The sequence below is a fragment of the Pristis pectinata genome, chromosome 4 (assembly GCF_009764475.1).
Source record: "Pristis pectinata isolate sPriPec2 chromosome 4, sPriPec2.1.pri, whole genome shotgun sequence".
Classification (NCBI taxonomy): Eukaryota; Metazoa; Chordata; class Chondrichthyes; order Rhinopristiformes; family Pristidae; genus Pristis; species Pristis pectinata.
In genome coordinates this window covers 61,863,651-61,885,511 of record NC_067408.1, presented here as the reverse complement: position 1 = coordinate 61,885,511, position 21,861 = coordinate 61,863,651, and the positions used below count along the sequence as shown (strand labels likewise).

Below are 21,861 nucleotides of genomic sequence, written 5' to 3'. Positions count from 1 at the left end.
CTAATAGCTACAGCACCATACTGCCCCTGTTAAGACTCCATTTATAACTTTTTAAATATAGGTAATTGGTATTTGGTTTATTATTGTCACATGTACCAAAATACAGTGAAAAACTTTGTTTTGCATGCCATCCATGCAGATCATTTCATCACATCATTGCACTGAGGTAGTATAAGGGAAAAACAATAACAGAACACAGAATAAAGTGTTACAGTTACAGAGAAAGTGCAGTGCGGACAGGCAATAAGGTGCAAGGCAATAACAAGGTAAATTGTGAGGTCAAGAGTCCATCTTATTGTACCAGAGCACCATTCAATAGTCTTAAAACAGTGGGATAGAAGCTGTCCTTAAGCCTGGTGGTATGTGCTTTCAGACTTTTGTTTCTTCTGCTCGATGGGAAGGAGGAGAAGAGAGAGAAAAAAATCAAACCACTGTACAGGATAAGAAATAACCATGAGCTCTGAAAAGAAATGCTACAGAGAAGCTGGGCGGTACAGTGGTGCAGCTAGCAGAACTGCTGCCTCACAGTGCCAGGGACCCAGGATCCATCCTGATCTCTGGTGCTGTCTGTGTAGAGCTTGCACATTCTCCCTATGACCGCATAGTTTTCTTTCCACCTCCCAAAGACATGTGGGTTGGTAGGTTAATTAGCCGCTGTAAATTGTCCCTAATGTGGAGGTTGTTATGTTTGTTCTTTATCAAGAGACAAACTTGGCGTGGGGTTAACATCTGAACATTTATCAAAACAAAACAACAACAGGTTGCAACAGACAGGCTGGCTGGCTTTCCCGCTCTTTCACAGCCACTTCCTGTTCCCCCATGTGACCCCTTGCATTGCCTACTGGGAACTGTAGTTCTTTATTATAACTGCATAACAACACATAATAACACATCTTCCCCCTTAAAAGAGAAACAAACACAATACTTTGTCCTTATAAACCTGCCAAGAACCCTTGTCCACTCAGCAGCTTTCAATCAGTCTCTGAGGTGGTTTAATGGTCTTTTTTGGTCTGGTACTTGTTTTCGCAGGTGTGTTGCTTTCATTTGCTGCATAACTGTTGGTGTCTTCCTGGGAATTCTGGTCCACATGTTCATTTTCTCCATATGCTGGCCCCTTTGGTGTACTGACAGGGGACGGGTCACAGCCATGGGTTGGAGCTTGTGGTCGTAGATCCACGCGGTTCCTCCTCAGAGGTGTCCCTCGCTCTGTCTGGATCTGGTATGAATGTGGATTTACTTCCTCTTGCACAACCCCTTGCATGGACCACATGCCAGAATCATGATCTCGGATTCGCAGTTGATAGAACATAGAACATAGAAAAAACTACAGCACAATTCAGGCCCTTTGGCCCACAAAGCTGTGCCGAACATGTCCCCACCCTAGAAATTACTAGGCTTACTCATAGCCCTCTATTTTATTCAGCTCCATGTACCTATCCAACAGTCTCTTGAAAGACCCTATCGTATCCGCCTCCACCACCGTTTCCAGCAGCCCATTCCAAGCACTTACCACTCTCTGAGTAAAAAACTTACCCTGAGATCTCCTCTATATCTACTCCCCAGCACCTTAAACCTATGTCCTCTTGTGGCCACCATTTCAGCCCTGGGGAAAAGTCTCTGACTATCTACCCGATCAATACCTCTCATCATCTTATACACCTCTATCAGGTCCCCCCTCATCCTCCATCTCTCCAAGGAGAAAAGGCCGAGTTCCCTCAGCCTGCTTTCATAAGGCATGCTCCACATTCCAGGGAGCATCCTTGGAAATCTCCTCTGTACCCTCTCTATGGCTTCCACATCTTTCCTGTAGTGAGGCGACCAGAACGGAGCACAATACTCCGTGGGGTCTGACCAGGGACCTATATAGCTGCAACAATACCTCTCGGCTCCTAAATTCAATTCCCCGATTGATGAAGGACAATACACCATATGCCTTCTTAACCACAGAGTAAACCTGCGCAGCCGCTTTGAGCGTCCTATGGACTCGGACCCCAAGATCCGTCTGATCCTCCACACTGCCAACAGTTCTACCATTAATACTATATTCCGCCAACATATTTGACCTACCAAAATGAACCACTTCACACTTATCTGGGTTGAACTGCATCTGCCACTTCTCAGCCCAACTCTGCATCCTATCTATGTCCCTCTGTAACTTCTGACAGCCCTCCAAACTATACACAACACCCCCAACCTTTGTGTCATCCGCAAACTTACTAACCCACCCCTCCACTTCCTCATCCAGATCTTCTATAAAAATCACAAAGAGCAAGGGTCCCAGTACAGATCCCTGAGGTACACCACTGGTCACCGACCTCCACTCGGAATACGACCCTTCAACAACCACTCTTTGCCTTTTGTGGGCCAGCCAGTTCTGGATCCACACTGCAATGTCCCCTTGGATTCCATGTCTCCTCACCTTCTCCATAAGCCTCGCATGGGGTACCTTATCAAACGCCTTGCTGAAATCCATATACACTACATCTACTACTCTCCCTTCATCGATGTGCTTAGTCACATCCTCAAAAAATTCAATCAGGCTCGTAAGGCAGGACCTGCCCTTGACGAAGCCATGCTGACTATTCCTAATCATATTATACCTCTCCAAATATTCATAAATCCTGCCTCTCAGGATCTTCTCCATCAGCTTACCAACCACTGAAGTAAGACTCACCGGTCTATAATTCCCTGGGCTATCCCTACTCCCCTTCTTGAATAAGGGAACAACATCCGCAACCCTCCAATCTTCCGGAACCTCTCCCATCTCCATCGACGATGCAAAGATCATCATCAGAGGCTCCGCAATCTCCTCCCTCACCTCCCACAGCAACTTGGGGTACATCTCATCTGGCGCCGGCGACTTATCTATCTTGATGCTTTCCAAAAGTTTCAGCACCACCTCTTTTCCAATATCTGCATGCTCAAGCTTTTCAGGCCGCTGCATGTCCCCACTACAATCCCCTAGATCCTTTTCCGTAGTGAATACTGACGTAAAGTATTCATTAAGTACCTCCGCTATTTCTTCCGGATCCATACACACTTTCCCACTGCTGCACTTGATAGGCCCTATCCTTTTGCATCTCATCTTACTCTTCACATATTTGTAGAACGCCTTGGGGTTTTCCTTAATCCTGCCCGCCAAGGCCTTCTCATGTCCCCTTCTGGCTCTCCTAATCTCTTTCTTAAGTTCCTTCCTTTTAGCCTTGTACTCTTCCAGATCTCTAACATTAGCTAGCTCTCTATACCTTTTATATGCTTTTCTTTTCCTTTTGACTAGATTTATTATAGCCTTCGTACACCACGGTTCCTGTATCCTCTCGTGACTCCCCTCTCTCATCGGAACATGTCTATGCAGAGCTCCACACAAATACCCCCTGAATATTTGCCACATATCTTCCGTACTTTTCCCAGAGAACATCTGTTCCCAATTTAATCTTCCAATTTCCTGCCTGAGAGTCTCATAATTCCCTTTACTCCAAGTAAACGCCTTTCTAGTCTGTCTGTTCCTATCTCTCTCCAGTGCTAATGTAAAGGAGATAGAATTATGATCACTATCACCAAAATGTTCACCCACTGAGAGATCTGACACCTGACCAGGTTCATTTCCCAATATTAAATCAAGCACAGCCTCTCCTCTTGTAGGTCTATCTACATACTGTGTCAAGAACCCTTCCTGAACACACCTAACAAACTCCACCCCATCTAAACCCCTCACTGTCTGGAGATGCCAGTCGATGTTTGGGAAATTAAAATCCCCCATCACAACAACTCTGTTATTCTCACACCTCTCTAGGATCTGCTTCCCTATCTGCTCCTCAATAACCCTGTCACTATTGGGCCGCCTATAAAAAACACACAGTAAAGTTATCGACCCCTTCCTGTTCCTAACCTCCACCCACAGCGACTCCGTAGACAATCCCTCCACAACGTCCACCTTTTCCGCAGCCGTGACACTATCTCTGATCAACAGTGCCACTCCCCCACCTCTTATGCCTCCCTTCCTGTCCTTCCTGAAACATCTAAAACCCAGCACTTGAATCAACTATTCCAGCCCTGGAGCCACCCAAGTCTCCATAATGGCCACCACATCATAGCTCCAAGTATCGATCCAAGCTCTAAGCTCATCCGCCTTGTTCACAATACTCCTTGCTTTAAGTAGACACATCTCAAGCCTGTCTGAACACTTCCCTTCTCTATCACCTGCCTATGGTACTTACTCCTAGCTTCCTCTACTTGAGAGCCAAACACCTCTTCCCCAGTCTCTCCAGTATGGATCCCACCCCCCCAACAATTCTAGTTTAAACTCTCCCCAGTAGCCTTAGCAAACCTCCTCACCAGTATGTTGGTCCCCCTGGGATTCAAGTGCAACCTGTCCTCTTTGAACAGGTCATACCTGCCCCAGAAGAGGCCCCAATGATCCAGAAAACTGAATCCCTGCTCCTTACTCCAATCCCTCAACCACGCATTTAACCTCCTCCTCAATCTGTTCCTATACTCACTGTCACTTAGCACAGGCAGTAATCCGGAAATTACTACCTTTGAGGTCCTGCTTCTCAACTTCCTTCCTAACTCTCTATAGTCTCTTTTCAGGACCTCATTCCTCTCCCTACCTATGTCGTTGGTACCAATATGTACCACGACCTCTGGCTGTTCTCCCTCCCCCTTCAGGATATCTTGGATGTGATCTGAAACATCCTGGACCCTGGCACCTGGGAGGCAAACTACCTTCCGAGTTTCTTTCCTGCGTCCACAGAATCGCTTGTCTGCCCACCTAACTATAGTGCCCTCCTCACTCCTTCCCTACCCATCTGAGCCACAGGGCCGGGCCATGTGCCAGAGACACTGCCACTGTTGCTTCCCCCAGGTAGGCCGTCTCCCCCAACATTACTCAAACAGGGGTACTTATTGTCAAGGGGTACAGCCACAGGGGTACTCTCTAGTACCTGACTCTTCCCCTTCCCCCTCCTGACTGTGACCCAATTGCCTGATTCCGATGGTCCCGGTGTGACCACCTGCCTATAACTCCTCTCTATCACCTCCTCATTCTCCCTGACCAGACGAAGGTCATCAAGCTGCATCTCCAGTTCCCTAACACAGTCCCTCAGGAGCTGCAGCTTGACACACTGGGTGCAGATGTAGCCTTCCCGGAGGCAGGGAGACTCCGGGAACTCCCACATCTAACACTGAGTACAGGAAACCGCACTCATACCCTGTCCTAAAGTCACCTACCTTTCCTCGCCCCTTTACGCCAAAGCCCCTTGAGCCAAAGCCCAGAACACTCTGCTCCCTCTCACTCTGCTGCTCGCTCCTACGCTGCCTGCTGGATATGGCGGATCGCTTTTTAAATAGCCCGCGCCTTACCTGCTGACGTCACGCGCCTGCGCAGTCCAGTCCCCACTATTCCCGATTAAAACTTATTTAAAAACTTATAAAACAGAACCTTACTCAACCCAGACTTCAGGACTGGTAGGCTTTTCACTGTCTTGTGATTCTGTTTCTGTTTTTCTTTCCCTTTCTCTTTAGCCTGTTTGACCTTGTGTGCTCCTTCAGGTGTCAACAGGTTTTCATGTATTGGAAGGTTAGTGCGTATGCGTTGACCCATCAGCATTTGGGCTGGTGAAAGGCCATTCTCAGTGGCGCACTTCTGTAAATCATTAGACTTCTGTGGAAATCCTCTCGTCCATCTTGCGCTTTCTTCATGAGGCCCTTCACCACCTTAACTGAACTCTCTGCTAGGCCATTAGATTTTGGGTGATGTGGGCCTGAGGTTATATGTCGAAACCCCTAAACGTTGGCAAAGGATTCAAATTCACAGCTCGAAAATTCATTGTCTGATACTACTTCACATGGAACTCCATGCCTCGCAAACACAGGAACGTGATAACTGCTTTGCTGGACGTTGATTGCAGTGTCACAACCTATGGGTAATTGGAAAAGTAGCCTGTTACAACAATATGGCTCTTCCCATTACAGTCAAACAAATCCACTCCAACTCTGAAATACAGCCTGTCTGGTACAGGGTGTGGTGTAAGTGGTTCTGCTTGCTGCTTTGGTCTTGTGGGTAAGGCATATTTCACATGAAGCAGTAGTCCGGCTGATGTCTTGGTTCATTCTTGGCCAGTACCTCACTTCATGTGCTCTACGTTTACATTTTTCCTCCCCAAGATGCCCTTCGTGTATCTTCTGGAGCATCTCCTTGCGCAGTGACACTGGAATCACAAACCTGTTCCCTTTGAAGACCATATCTTTCACTACTGACAGTTCAGCTCTGCATGCCCAATAATCCCGAATACACATTGGACAGTCATCCTTTGCTGCTGGCCATCCTTTCCGTATTGCATCCTTGAGTACTTTCATTGTTTCATCTGCCTCTGCTGCTTTCCTAATCTGCTCTGTTCTATCAGAAGATACTGGAAGAGAGGTGACAATCATGTCAACATAGGCCTGTATATCTGGATTAACTTGTTGGTCACCTTTTTCTGTTTTGTCGACTGCTCGAGACAGCGCATCAACAGCAAGCATATATTCTCCCGGTGTGTAGATCATCTTCACATCATATTTCTGCAGCCTTATCAGCATGCGCTGTATCTTCATGGGACAGTCATTCAGTGGTTTGGACATAATTGAGACCAATGGTCTCAATTCTGTCTCCACTTCAATAGCTTGCCCATAGATGTACTGATGGAACCTTTCACATGCATATGTACTGGCGAGAAGCTCTTTCTCTATCTGTGCATTGTTGGCTTCTGCACTTGTTAAAGCCCTTGATGCATAGGCCACAGGTTGCCATGTGCCATCATGCTGCTGCAGTAGTACTGATCCAAGGCCGTGCTGGGACACATCAGCTGATATCCTGATACACCTTTCTGGATCATTAAACTTCAGCACGGGCTCTTCAGTTAGGACCCTTTTCAATGTCTGGAAACACTCTTCTTGCTCATGAGACCAAATCCATTCATTTTGTTGCTCAAGGTGTGACCTAAGTGGTGCTGACACTGTTGACAGTCAAGGGATGAACTTAGCCAGGTAAGTCACCATCCCTAAGAAACGTCTCACCTCCTCTTTGTTTTGGGGCCTCTCCATGTTTCCTATGTTCAATGGCTGACGTCTTTCTTGGGTCAGGCTTCACTCCCTCTTCAGATATGACATCTCCTATGAAGATCAGTGTCTTCACACCAAATTCAAATTTCTCTTTATTTAATTTCAAATTGACATTCCTTGTCACGTCAAACACTTGTCTCAGTTGGGTATCGTGTTCCTCCTTGGTGGACCCCCAGACAATGATGTCATCCATCATGGTCTCGACACCAGGTATGCCCTCGAAAATCATGTGGATGGTCTTATGATAGACTTCTGGTGCAGACAGGATCCCATATGGCAGCCAAAGATAGCGATATCTTCCCTGTGGTGTGTTAAGAGTACACAGTCTCGAACTTGCCTCATCAAGCTTCATCTGCCAAAAGCCAGATGATGCGTCGAGCTTGCTAAACCATTTGGCACCTGAAAACCGGGACATGATCTCCTCCCGTGTTGGCAATTTAAAATGCTCTCTCTTGATGGTTTTATTGAGATCTCTTGGGTCAAGACATATCCACAATGCTCCATTTTTCTTTTGCACAATGACCAGTGAACTCACCCAATCTGCTGGTTCTTCAATTTTCTGTATGACATTCATCCGTTCCATGCGGGCTAGTTCTTGTTTAAGTTTATCTCTAAGTTGAAACGGAACCTTCCTGCATGCATGGATAACAGGAGCCACTGCCTCATCTATGTGAATTTTGTGTAGACCAGGTAAGCATCCGAGCCCCTCAAAGACATCTGCATACTCTTCCATGAGTGTTGTGTGGTCATCTTTGGTATGTGAAGCTACTATGAAAACTCTTTTCACTAGGTTGAGCTTTTCACATGCACTCAGACCTAATATTGGCTGTACTCTCTTTTCTACATCAGTAGCTGTGATTTTAAGTGCTGCCCCTTGTGCTTAAAGGTCACCATACAGCCCCCTTTTACTGGAACTTTCTCTCCAGTGTAGCCTGTCACTTTTAACTTTACAGGGTAAATCTTACTCTTTACTGTGAGAGTCTTATAATCATCCATGGATAACAGATTCACCTGAGCTCCGGTGTCAAGCTTGAATGGAATTACTGTCTCATTCACAGTTACTGGAACAATCCATTCTGTTTTAGCAGCAGCCACAGTCTGTACAGAATCCACAAAGAAGTCCTCCATTTCCTCACCAACTGTGTGCACCTTTCTCTTGTTAGCCCCAGCTTTGCAGCGCCTTGCAAAGTGATTCTTCTTCCCACAGCTATTGCAGGACTTCCCACAAGCAGGACACATCTTTGGAATGTGTCTACCTCCACATCAGCTGCATTTGCTGTTTGAGCCTTCCTCTTTGCTTTGCTCTTGCTTTCGGAATGCCTTGGGAGCTGCTTCTCTGTTTTCACAGCATGTACTGTTGTGTCTGCTCTGTACAGCTCCTTAGCTTGTGCTCGTGTGGTTTCTGCTGACCTACACATATTCAACGCCTTTTCCATGGTCAAACCTTTTTCACACAACAGTCTTTCTCTGAGTCCATTATCTGGAATTCCACAAATTATTCTGTCTTTAGTGAGTTTCTCAAATCTCCAAATTCACAAGACTTACTCAGTGTGTGAAGCTCAGCTAAGTATTGATCAAAGTTAACACCTTGTTTCTGGTCACAGGAAAAAAATTTATATCTCTCAAATGTGATGTTTTTACTTGGGATAAAATACTCTTCAAATTTTTCCATCAGTGCCCAACTCAAAAGCTGTCTCTTCAATTTGAAGGCTGTTATAGATGTCCGAAGCATCTTCACCAATCACGTGCAGAAAAATAGACGTTTTCAATTTTTCATCATTCCTTCCCACTCCACTAGCATCTAAATATATGTTGAATCGCTGTTTGAAGCATTTCCAATTATCGATTGGATTGCTAGTAAACTACATAGGCTTGGGAGAATTTAACTTATCCATAATGGGAACTCTTGGCCTCTCACCTGAATCTCTCTTGGCAAATCCGGTGACTGCTGAACTTCAGAAACAATGTGCTCCCTCGCCACGCCGGCCGGATTTTTCTCCGTCTTATTACAGCTTTTCTTTCGTACTCACTGAGTCTCTTTCTCAATTGCACACAGTATTCATTTACTTTCCTTGTTCAGACCTCACACCAACTTCTGACACCATGTTATGTTTGTTCTTTATCAAGAGACAAACTTGGCGTGGGGTTAACATCTGAACATTTATCAAAACAAAACAACAACAGGTTGCAACAGACAGGCTGGCTGGCTTTCCCGCTCTTTCACAGCCACTTCCAGTTCCCCCATGTGACCCCTTGCATTGCCTACTGGGAACTGTAGTTCTTTATTATAACTACATAACAACACATAATAACACAGACGTGAGTGGTAGAATCTTTGGGGAAGTTGACGGGAATGTGGGGAGAATAAGAAAATGGGATTAATTTCGGATTGGTGTAAATGGGTGGTTGATGGTTGGTGTAGACTCAGTGGGCTATGGGGCGCATTTCTGTGCTGTATATCTCTACAACTTTATGACTCGGTGAGTTCTATTTTCTCTGACCAGTATTGCAGTTCAGTACAGTTCCCAGGATATGGAAAAGAAAAATTAACAAAAGTTCACCATGTGCAGTTTTCTTCTATTATCACAGTTTGTGATCACTATACACTATTTTAAAGATACACTAATAATATATTCCTCACCTGTAATAGATTATAATCTAAAATTAATAGATTAGATGATACAAAGATTGGTGGTGTTCTGGATAGTGTAGAAGATTGCCAAAGGATACAATGGGTTATAGATCTGTTGCAGACATGGATGGAGAAATTGCAGATGGAACTTAATTTGGCAAAGTATGAAGTATTGCACTTTGGGAGATCAAATGTAAAAGGACAGTAAACTGGGTTAATGGCAGGACCCCTAACATTGTTGATGTACAGAGGGATCTATGGGTCCAAGTCCATAGCTCCCTGAAAGTGGCCACACAGGTTGATAGGGTGATAAAGAAGGTGTATATAGCATGCTTGCCTTTATTAACCGAGGTTTTGAGTTCAAGAGTTAGGATGTTACGTTGCAACTTTATAAAACTCTGGTTAGGCCGAATCTGGAGTATTGCATTCAGTTCTGGTTGCCCCATTATAGAAAGGATGCAGAGGCTTTGGAGAGGGTGCAGAAGATGCTGCCTGGATTAGAGGGCATGATCCATAAGGAGAGGTTGGACAAAGTTAGGTTGCTTTCTCTGGAGCGGTGGAGGCTGAGGGGAGATCTGAAAGAAGTTGATAAGATTATGAGAGGCATAGATCAGAATCAGATTTATTACCTCCAACTTATATGACATGAAATTTGTTGTTTTGCGGCAGCAGTACAGTGCAAAGACATGAAAATCTATAAATTACAAAAATAAATAAGTAGTGCAAAAAAAGGAATAACGAGGTAGTGTTCATGGGTTTGTGGACTGTTCAGAAATCTGATGGTGGAGGGAAAGAGGGCATGTCCCGGATAGTGAGGGTTGTTAATGATGGATGCCACCTTATTGAGGAACCACCTCTTGAAGATGTCCTTGAGGTTGGGGAGAGTTGTGCCCATGATGGAGCTGGCTGAGTCTACAACCCTCTGCAGCCTCTTGTGCTCCTGTGCATTGGAGGGTCCATAGCAGGCTGTGATGCAACCAGTCAGAATGTTCTCCACCATACATTTATAGAAATTCGTAAGAGTCTTCGGTGACATACCAGGTCTCCTCAAAATGCTAATGAAGCAGAGCTGCTGGCGTGCCTTCTTCATGATTGCATCAATGTGTTGGGCCCACGATAGATCCTCTGAGATGTTGATGCCCAGGAATTTGAAGCTGTTCACCCTTTCCACCGCTGACCCCTCAGTGAGGACTGGTGTGTGTTCTTCTGACTTCCCCTTCACAAAGTCCACAATCAATTCCTTGGTCTTGCTGACGTTGAATGCGAGGTTGTTGTTGCAGCACCACTCAACTAGTCAATCTACCTCTCTCCTGTAGGCTTCCTCCTCAGGTAACTTGGGTCAAGAAAGCAGGATAGAGGATAAAATCTGTATATTTTAAAAACTTTATTGATCTACAAAGGAGATACTTATGGAATTTATTCATCCATTGCAAAAACTATCATCCTCAAAAACACTAGCATTTTCTCCACAGATGGTAATTGGTTTAATATTGTCACATGTACCAAGATGTAGTGAAAAGTTTTTTTTGCATACCATCCAGATGATCATTCCCAACATAAGTACATTGAGGTAGTACAAAAGGAAAAAAAAAGCAGAATGCTGAATGCAGTGGTACAGTTTCAGAGGAAGTACAGTGCAGGTAGACAAATAAAGTGCAAGGGCCAAGACAAGAAGACTAAGAGATCAAGAGTTCATCTTTATCGTATAAGAGGTCTGTTTAAGAGCCTTATATTAAAAATAGAATAAAAATGTTAATTGGTCACTGTAAATTAATGTAGGTGGGTGGCAAAAGAATCAGAGGAGTTGATAAGCATGTGAGAGGAAGAATAAGTTACAGGGCTAGAGGGAGATAAGGAGAGGGTAATGGGACTGATGGAATCACTGTGCTGGGAGCCAGCATCGACTCAGTGGGCCAAATGGCTTCCTTCCATGCTGTGGTAAGTAAATGAGCTTAAAGTGAAACCAATGGAACTGAAGATAAATAATTCACCTGTCCATAAAAAATATCTCAGTGGCAGGAGATACGGCAGAGCAAAAATGGATAGGTACTCAGGGCCTAAACTATTCACTATCTTTATTAACAATTTAGTTGACAAGATAAATTTTCCTTTATTACAAGGATTAGCAGCATTGTATGCAGTGTTGATGGAAGCATTAATTTATGAGGAAATGATAATAGATTAAATAAATGGGAAAAAAAGTGGCAAATAGATTTCATTGTAGGCAAATGAGGAATCATCTAAACTGGTCCAAAAAAGAAGAAAGTATTTTCCAAATGGTGCAAAGCTAGAAGCTCTGGAGGTCCAGAGAGGTTTAGGAGTCTGCATGCATAGATCATGGATGATGTTGAATATAATACAAAGGGCAAATGATTTGGAAGATTTTATATCCACAAAATAAGAGAGTGGAGATTCTGCTACCATTGTCTAAAGCCTTGGTTAGACCTTAACTTAAATGCTGTGAGCGATTTTAACCAACACACCTTAGAATACAGTGCAGATTTACTAAAATGACTCCTGAATTCCAAGGGTTAAATTATGAATGATGAAATGAATTATGTTTGTATTCCCTGAAATTTAAAAGGTTAATATGTGACTTGGCCAAGTATCGCGATATTAAGGGGTAAGTTGAGAGAAATAGTTTCCATTTTGTGGGAATCAAGGTCTAGGGAGCATGGTATAAAAATTACTTTGTGATTTTCATCTGTGATACCTTTATCAGGGTGTCTGTTCCTTATATGTCATGCCCACACATAATAATATATGGTGATGTATACGTTTGTGGCTTATTAATAATAGGTGTTTGAGTTTTCTATCTGATCTTCTTTTTTCTTCTACAGTTTACATGTTTAGATGCCTGCCAAAAATAAATCTTATCCTCAGTACAATTGGCTAACAGTCAAGGAGGCAGTCCTTATAACATTGCCCCACAAACCTGGCTCAGATCTCATAGACTTCTGAAAAATAGTCAATAGTCTTGGACAGAAGACTGACCCCTCTTGGTTAACTGTGTTCTGGTGCAGGATGCAATTGTGGAAGTCCCATGTTTTAACCTTCCTATGTAATATGTTGCACATCTCAAACCACTTTAAGCAGATTTGAACCATTTGAAAATGGGGCAGGGGTGATGTTGCCCAAGCTATGATTGAGACTGCATCATTCTGACTATGCTCCTTACCATGAATTCTCAACTTAAATAAGCCTTTGGCGGTGACATATCATTCCTACACATGGCCTCAGCTAAACCCACTGAGTGATCCACAACATTAACCTGCTGCTTGAAGAGCCTAACACAAAAAGAAGCAGCAAATCTGTGATCTGAAGGAGTTTGAGGTCTATGTTTGTCCTGACCTCTATTGTTGCTTCTGGGTTTTAGCTCTCTGTCCATAGCAGTTTAAGCTCCTTATTTATTAAGGTTTCAGATCTTTATCTGTTGTGTTTGAGTTCTATGATCTGTGGGACTTTGAGATCACTGTCTATTGGGTTTGAGTTGCCTGATTTGTTTCATGTTGGATTTCTTTTTACGTTTAAGAGATTATTCTCTCTCTCTCTCTCTCTCTCTCTCTCTCTCTCTCTCAGTATAGAGCAAAGACATAAAAATTACAAAAATAAATAAATAGTGCAAAAGAAAGGAAGAACAAGATAGTGTTCATGGGTTCATGGACTGTTCAGAAATATGATGGCAGAGGGGAAGAAGATGTTTCTGAATTGTTGAGTGTGGGTCTTCAGGCTCCTATACCTCCTCCCCGATGGTAGTAATGAGAAGGGGGCATGTCCCAGTTGGTGAGGGTCCTTACTGATGGATGTTGCCTTCTTGAGGCATCGCCTCTTGAAGATGTCCTCGATAGTGAGTAAGGTTGTGCCCGTGATGGAGCTGGTTGAGTCTACAACCCTCTGCAGTGTCTTGTGATCCTGTGCATTAGAGCTTCCATACTGTTTGGTGGGAGTTGTCTATCCATTTTGGTTTGAGCTCACCGTTTGTAGGTTTTGAGTTCACTGTGCCCATTGGCTTTTTCTCTGTTGCAGCTTGAGTTTCTAGCAGTAAGTCTTTGCACTACTAACTTCACGTGATAACTATCTGTTAGTCCTGAAATCATTTACTTGAGTTGAGCTTTATTCTTTAAGGATTGTTCATTAGAAATTGAGCTTAGATTTGTACAGTTTTGCATTTGCTAATGAACATCTACAGAGATCTTGTCTTTTGGGTTTGAGTTTTTCATCTATAACGTGCTGAGACTTCTAACTATAGAGTTAAGCTGCTTATCTACAGGGAACTGAGCCACCTACGTATCTGCAGTGTTTGATTCCTTTATGTAAGGGTACCGAGACATCTATGATAAAGGCTTCAGCTCTTTAACTAGCAAGTGCTGAGACTCATAGAGTTTGAGTTCTTTATCATAATGGTACTGAGACCTCTTTCTGGGGAGATTTAGCTTTTTATCTATAAGGTACAAAGATCCCTGTGATTAGGGTTTGACAGGATGCTGGGAAAAAGAAGCATGCTGGAATTGTGAATGGAGTTTGTGTTCTTTATCTATAAGGTGTTTTTGAGTCATTGAGCTGTATAGCACAGGAACAGGCCCATTGGCCCAACTTTTCCATGCTGACCCCAAAGCCTATCAATGCTAATCCCATTTGCCTGCATCTGGTCCTCTACGCTTTTCTTATCTAGGTACCTGTCCAGGTGATGCGGCTTCTGTTTATAGTTTTCAACTTCTTTAAAGGGTACTGAGGTATCTATCTGAACACCAGTGCTCCTTGACCCCTTTGCCAGAATAGGCCACAGTATCTACACAATTTGTTTCCATTTTACGGGTCCTATGCAATAATTCCTTTATTTGTGAATAACAGATTTACAAATTTTTGCTATAATGTCATTGACTCTTTGGTGTACTTGTCTCCAATTTATATATCTCTTTTTTGCTATAACAAATGGCAGGCCACTCTCAGTGCACAGGGATACATTGTACCATAACTCACCTGATGCATTCAGCTGGCTTTTTCAGTCTGTGAGATTGCATTTAACAAAACGTTTCTTGGGAGTGAGTTCCTTTCATAGATTGAGGTATAACTGTCTGTTTGTCACTTGGGCCATAGTGGCGTGCTGTGTTTGAGACCCAATGTGGCTTTGAGTTATGGAGTCTGTAGAGATTAGTGATCACACTCTCTCTGTAACATTTACAGGTCTTTGCCCTATAATTTGTAGAGGCTTGAACTTTTTATCATTAAGGTGATGAGCTCTTTATCTGTACAGAAGGATTTTTGAGATCTCTCTAGTGTTTTAATTTTGTTATCCATTGCAAAGTTGTGGATGGCTTGAAGTTCTCCCTAGTGGTTTAAGCTGTATGTTCAGAAGGTTGGATTACGTATGGGGTTGAGATGTTAGTCTTAAGGATTTGAATGCAGTTAACATGGGGGTGTGCAGATATTTTAGAGAATTGAGATTGAGATCTGCTGGGCTTTGAACTCCATTTGTAGGTGCTGAGATCACAATCTGTTAAGTTTTTGTGGTCTTTACTGAATGAACAAGTTTCCTCCATCTAACTATTGGTGAGAGTGGAATCATAGAGTTATACAGCATGGAAACAGGCTCTTGGGCCCAACTCATATATGCTGACCATTTGTCTTCTACTTGTCTTCTGTTCCAAAATTCCCCAGCTATGGAGTACATCCCAATCCCAGCAACTACCTGAGATTGTGTGTTGTACTTGACTCCACTTGAGCTTCTGAACACATATCGGCACCATTCCGAAGCTATCTCCCAACTGTCACTTGATTTGGTCCCCAACTCTGATCATCTGCCACTGAAACCCTCATCAGTAACTTTCCTACTTCCAGACTCAACTATTCCAATTCATTCCTGAACAGCCTTGACATATTTATTTCTGATATTCACTTCCTGGCATACTTTGCTCTTGTATTCAGCCAGGAGGCTGTGACTCAAGTCACATTCAGTCCTCCCCAGGTTACGGCAGGGTTCCATTCCTGAGAACTGATTGTAACCCAAACATTTTGCAAGTCAGAAATTCAGCCACGAACCAAGTTCCCATCTGGAAGAAGATGCCTGCAGCCCCGCAGCAGCCAGCAAATCCATCCTGTCGGTCTCCCAAACACATGTATATATGGGCTATGCATAAGTCGGGTGTTTGTAAACTGGGGACGACCTGTATTAACCATTGGCTGTCCTGCTTTTGATTGGCCATTGTTCTTGCTGTCACTTTGGTTAACTGGAAACAGAGAAAGTTACCAGTGGAAAGTTTGGTGCAGTCTCGCAGCCACAGCAGTCTCTGGTACTTTGGGTCCATATCCGCCCCATTGTGTTCTTTCTTGTATAATTTTGTATAATTTATGTTTAATTTATGTTTTTCTTGTGAAAGTTGTGTCTCGAATGCTATGTACCTGTGATGCTGCTGCAAGTAAGTTTTTCATTGCACCTGTGCAAATATGTGCTTGTGCATATGACATTAAATCGACTTTGACTGACTTTGGATGACAGTGTGCTAAGAAGAAATGATTTGCATTTGTATAGCAACCTGAAGAAGTCACAGAGTGTTTTCCAACCATTAAAGTACTTGAAGCGTCAGCTCTAGAAATGTTGGAATTTGTGCACAGCACAATCCAACACATGACCAGAGAGTCTGTTGTGGAAATATTGATTGAGGGATAAGTATTGGGCAGTGAACTGGAGGAAAATTCTCCTATCTTGAAATGGTCCTGTGGGTTGTTTCCTGTCAGTCTGAGCAGGCAGACTTGGCCATAATTTAACCTCTCTCTGAAAGACAGCATTCCACGATATTGTCATTCTAAATTGTGTTTCTAGACTGGAACCTGCATTTTTGACCTGACTCAAAGGGCAGAGTATGACCCACCAAGCCAAATAAGGAATTGAAAATTAATAGATTGATTGATTGATTGATTGATTAATTAATTAATTAATAGATTAAATTAAAAAATTAATAGAATTGAAAATACAGATGCTGGAAATCTGAAATAAAAACAAAAAATGCTGGATACACTCAGCAGGTCGGGCAGCATCTGTGGAGAGGGATACAGAATTAATGTTTCAGATTGATAGAGGATGTTAGTCATAGAGTCATAGAGTTATACAGCACAGAAACAAGCTCTCTGGCCCAAATCGTGCATGTTGCCCAAGATGTCTATCCGAGCTGGTCCCATTTGCCTGCATTTGGCTCATATCCCTCTAAACCTTTTCTATCCATGTATCTGTCCAAATGTTTTTTTTAAACATTTTAGTTGTTCCTGCCTATACAGCTTGTACCATAGACCCACCACCCTCTGTGTGAAAAGGTTTCCCCTCATATCCCTTTTAAATCGTTCCCTTCTCACCTTAAACTTATGTCCTCTGGGCAGCACGGTAGTATAGCGAAAAGCATAACACTATTACAGCGCCAGCAACCCGGGTTCAATTCCCGCTGCTGTCAGTAAGGAGTTTGTACATTCTCCCCATGTGTCTGCGTGGGTTCCCTCTGGGTGCTCTGGTTTCCTCCCACATTCCAAAGATGTACAGGTTAGGAGCTGTGGGCATGCTATGTTGGCGCCTGAAGAGTGGCGACACTTGTGGGCTGCCTCCAGCACATTCTCAGTAACGCAAAAAGATGCATTTCACTGTGTGTTTCGATGTACATGTGACTAATAAGTATCTATACATCTCTTGTTTTAGACACCCTGGGAAAAAGACTGTGGCCATCCACCTTATCTACGTCCTTCGTGATTTTATATACCTCTATATCGTATTGGACCTGAAGTATTAACTGTTTCTCTTTCTACTGATGCTGTCTGACCTGCTGGGTGTTTCCAGCATTTCTGTTGTTATTTTGGAGTGGCATTGGTTTAAATCACCGACAGACCCATGTCAAACACTAGTGGTCTCCTGTATAAATGTAATGTGGCTGCATGCATTTATAACGTGTAATGTTTCTCCAATCTTGAATTGTCAGGTGCTTTGAATGCTGCTGGCTACAACAGAGAAAAATAGAGTGCTCAATCTTGAACCATAAAATAAAGGGAATTATAAAAATGAATTGAAATATGCCATGAAATAGCAAACAACTTGGAACAGGTACATAGAGTCCTAGAGTAATACAGTATGGAAACAGGCCTCAGCCACTTACTCTGACAGCTCGTTCCATATACACATGACCCTCTGTGTGAAGAAGTTGCCCCTCAGGGCCCTTTTAAATCTTTCCTCTCACCTTAAACATGTGCCCTCTAGTTTTTGATTCCCTTTCCCGGGGAAAAAAACTGTATGCATTTACCCTGTCTAGGCCCCTCATAATTTTCTACACCCCTATAAGGTCACCCCTCAGTCTTTTATGGTCCAAGGAATAAAGTCCTAGCCTGCCCATCCTCTCCCTATAATTCAGGCCCTCGAGTCCTGGCATCATTCTTGTAAATCTTCTTTGCATTCTTTCCAGCCTTAATGATGTCTTTCCTATAGCAGTCACTTTGGTGTTTTGGGGAAAGCTTGCACAAGTACCCTGGAGTTAGTACATTGTAGGGTCACTAATGGGGTGGTTGACATGAGGACCATTTTGAAGGAGCTTATCACAGCGCTCCAGATTTCCCGCCAGCTTCAAGCTTCTTCTGATTTGGAAACTGGAACACTGTGACTTCATTGAGGCCATTTACATCTGGAACTGGTTTCTGAATAGCTCTGTAGACTCTGAAACCAAAGAAGCCCATCCAAAAGCAAGTATCACATTCTTTCCGTGGGCACTCAATTAGCATTCCCAGTTACAAAATAATCCGGTGCCCTTTGGTGCCCTTTTGACACCCCCTGTTTGGTGCCTTATCAAAGCCTTGGGAGGGGATCATATAACCTTGGAGTGATCAAAGTCAGCCCTGATGAGCTGGATAGGCACACGTCAAGGTCAATAAACAAAGAGTAGGCCTCCAAAGAGAACAGCCATGAGAGCAGCTGGTTAGGGAGGCCGTGAAGCTAGCCTTTATCGGATACCCAGGTGAATGATTTCTAAGCACACCTCCAATGCCATATACAAATGTGACAACGACACCACTGTTGTTGGACAAATAACAGGTGGTGATGAGTCAGTGTATAGGAGTGAGATAGGACACCTGGTTGGGTGGTGCTGCAACAACAACCCCTTGCTCACCATCAGTAAAACTAAAGAACTGATTGTTGACTTCAGGAGAGGGAAGGAGGGCGAACATGCACCAGTCTACATAGGGGGATCAGCAGTAGTGAGTCAGCAGTTTTAAATTCCTGGGTGTTAACAAATCGGATGATCTGTCCTGGGAGCACATAGCTGCAACCACAAGTAAGGCGTGCCAGCGACTTTACCTTCTTAGAAAGTTAAGGAGGTTTGGCTTGTCACCGAACACTCTAACAAACTTCTACACATGTACTGTTGAAAGTATCCTGACTGGTTGCCTCATGGTCTGGTACGGCAATTCGAATGCACAGGAATGTAAGCAGCTGCAGAGGGTAGTGGACTCAGCCCAATATGTCACTAGCACATCCCTTCCCACCATTGGCAGTATCTACATGAGGCGCTACCTCAAGAAGGCAACATCTATCATTAAAGATCCCCACTGTCCGGGCCATGCCATCTTCTTGCAGGTACCATCGGGCAGGAGATACAGAAGCCTGAAGTCCCACACCACCAGTTTCAAGAACAGCTATTTCCCTTCAACCATTCAGTTCTTGAACCAACCTGCACAACACTAATCACTATCTCAGTAGAGCAACACTATGATCACTTGGCACTACAATGGACTTTAATTTTTATTGTTCTAATTGTGTCCTTTCTTGTAAAAATTTTGTATAACTTATGTTTTTCTTGCAAATGTTGTGAATCTGATGCCATGTGCCTGTGATGCTGCTGTAAATAAGTTTTTCATTGCACCTGTGCATACACGTTCTTGTGCATATGACAATAAACTCGACTTTGTGAAGGTACCTGGTGATTGGGTGTTGCTGCAACTTGCTATTGCAACAATTCAGTTTGCTGGACTGCCTCAAGTCTTTGACCCTCTAATTTTAATCAAAGCCTTTCTATCTCCCTTTCCTCAGGACACGGACTGTACGGCATGTTTGAAATGCTCTCGTCGTGGAGGGAGACCATGGAAGATCAGCACGTGAAGGAGAGGATCGCCACTGTGTATGCCGATACCATGCTGCCCATTACCCTCACCACTGCTATGTACATGGTAACATTTGGCATTGGTGCCAGCCCCTTCACCAACATAGAAGCCGTGAAGGAGTTCTGTGTTAACACATGCATATCTGTACTTTTTAACTACCTCTACCTGATGGCATTCTATGGCTCTAATCTGGTCTTCACTGGTTACCTGGAAAACAATTACCAGCACAGCATCTTTTGCAGGAAAGTGCCAAAACCAGATGATCTACAAGGTAAACCTGCCTGGTACAGGTTTATCATGATGTCCAAGTTTAACGAGGAGGCAACAGCTCCAGGTGACACAAGCACCTATGAGAATCATTTCCTGCTTTGGTTTCTGAAGCAGTATTATTGCGACTGGATTACAAACACTTATGTCAAACCTTTTGTGGTTCTGTTTTATCTCGTTTATATCTCCTTTGCCTTAATGGGCTACCTGCAGGTCAGTGAAGGACTGGACCTCAACAATGTGGTGGCTACTGAGTCTCGCACTGTTTCGTACCGCACTGTCCAGCAGAGGTATTTTAGCAGCTATAGTCCAGTCATTGGATTTTATATCTACGAACCAATAGAGTACTGGAACGCCAGTGTTCAGGAGGATTTGCTAGAAATAACTGAAGGCTTTGTTAGAATATCATGGTTTGAAACGTATTTAAATTACCTTAAAAAATTGAACGTTACCACTGCAGTGTCCAGAAACTACTTCCTAGAAACTCTGAGGAATTCCTTCCTAAAGACTCCTCAGTACACCCAGTTCTTGGATGATATCATATTGGTGAGGAAACCCAATAGTGAACTAGAGTTGGTTGCATCCCGTATGTATTTGGTGGCCAAGACAGCAGAGAACACCAGAGAAGAGATTTATGATCTGCTGGAGACTCTGAGGAAGCTCTCTCTGACATACAAGGTGAAGTTCATGATTTTCAACCCGTCCTTTATCTACATGGATCGATATGCTTCATCGGTGGGAGCACCCTTGCAGAACTCGTGCATCAGTGCGCTGTTTGTTCTCTTCTTCACTGCATTCCTGGTGGCGAACTCTTTGGTGAATGTCTGGCTCATCCTGACTGTGGCGTCAGTGGAGTTTGGGGTGATTGGCTTCATGACTTTGTGGGAAGTGGAATTGGACTGTATTTCTGTCCTTTGCTTAATTTATGGGATAAACTACACCATCGACAACTGTGCACCATTCATATCTACATTTGTCTTGGGAAAAGATCTAACCAGGACGAAGTGGGTTAAAAATGCTTTGGAACTGCATGGAGTGGCCATTTTGCAGAGCAACTTTTGCTACATGGTCGGTATAATCCCACTTACTTCCGTGCCTTCTAATTTGATCTGCACACTATTCAGGTGTCTGTTTCTAATAGCGCTTTTCACCTTTCTCCACTGCTTTGCCATTCTACCTGTGATACTGACCTTTGTGCCGCCTTCTAAGAAGCGAGCAGAAAGGAAGAGCCCCAACAACCTCGAGGAGATTGAGTGCATGGAGATGGTGGACCTGGATGGCACGCGAGTGGTTGACCACATCACCTCAGTCTGATGGACACGTGCAGCTAGGCAATGCTAAGGGAGAGGGGTGGGGGTGGGAACAAAGTGTAGGTGGGATGGGGAAAATCTAGTGGAGGGGAGATGGGGTTGGGGGTTGGGAAAGAGAAGCCCGAAACTGTCAGCAAGGAAAGAAACTTAGCACCGGCTGATATTTTTACAAAGAGCCTACAGCACAGAAACAGGTCGTTTGGCCAAACTGGTCTGCGTCGATGACTCACACATCTCCTCCCATCCACTTCATCTCCTCTTATTCCTTTCTCCCCCATTCAATGAATCATCGAAACAACTCTGTGTGGCAGTGCCAGTCCCTGGGTAAAAAAGTTCCCTGCTGGATTTATTCCTATCTTGCATTAATGGCCCCTAGTTTTGGCCGCTCCCACATGTACTTTCTGAACCTCTTTGCAATTGTCTTCG

General features: G+C 43.7%; 1 protein-coding gene across 2 annotated transcripts in view; it reads left to right on the top strand.

The window, feature by feature from the left end:
- Window positions 1–21,439, top strand: part of ptchd1 (patched domain containing 1) — a 56,917-nt gene extending 35,478 nt beyond the window's left edge. Inside the window, exon 3 of one of the 2 annotated variants that reach the window (XM_052013746.1) lies at window positions 19,788–21,439. In XM_052013746.1, the coding sequence (XP_051869706.1) occupies window positions 19,788–21,439 (1,652 nt within the window). Of the gene's footprint in view, window positions 1–17,414; window positions 17,525–19,787 lie in introns of those variants that run through there. The other variant, XM_052013747.1, reaches the window with a different exon arrangement.
- Window positions 21,440–21,861: the final 422 nt, after the last annotated feature.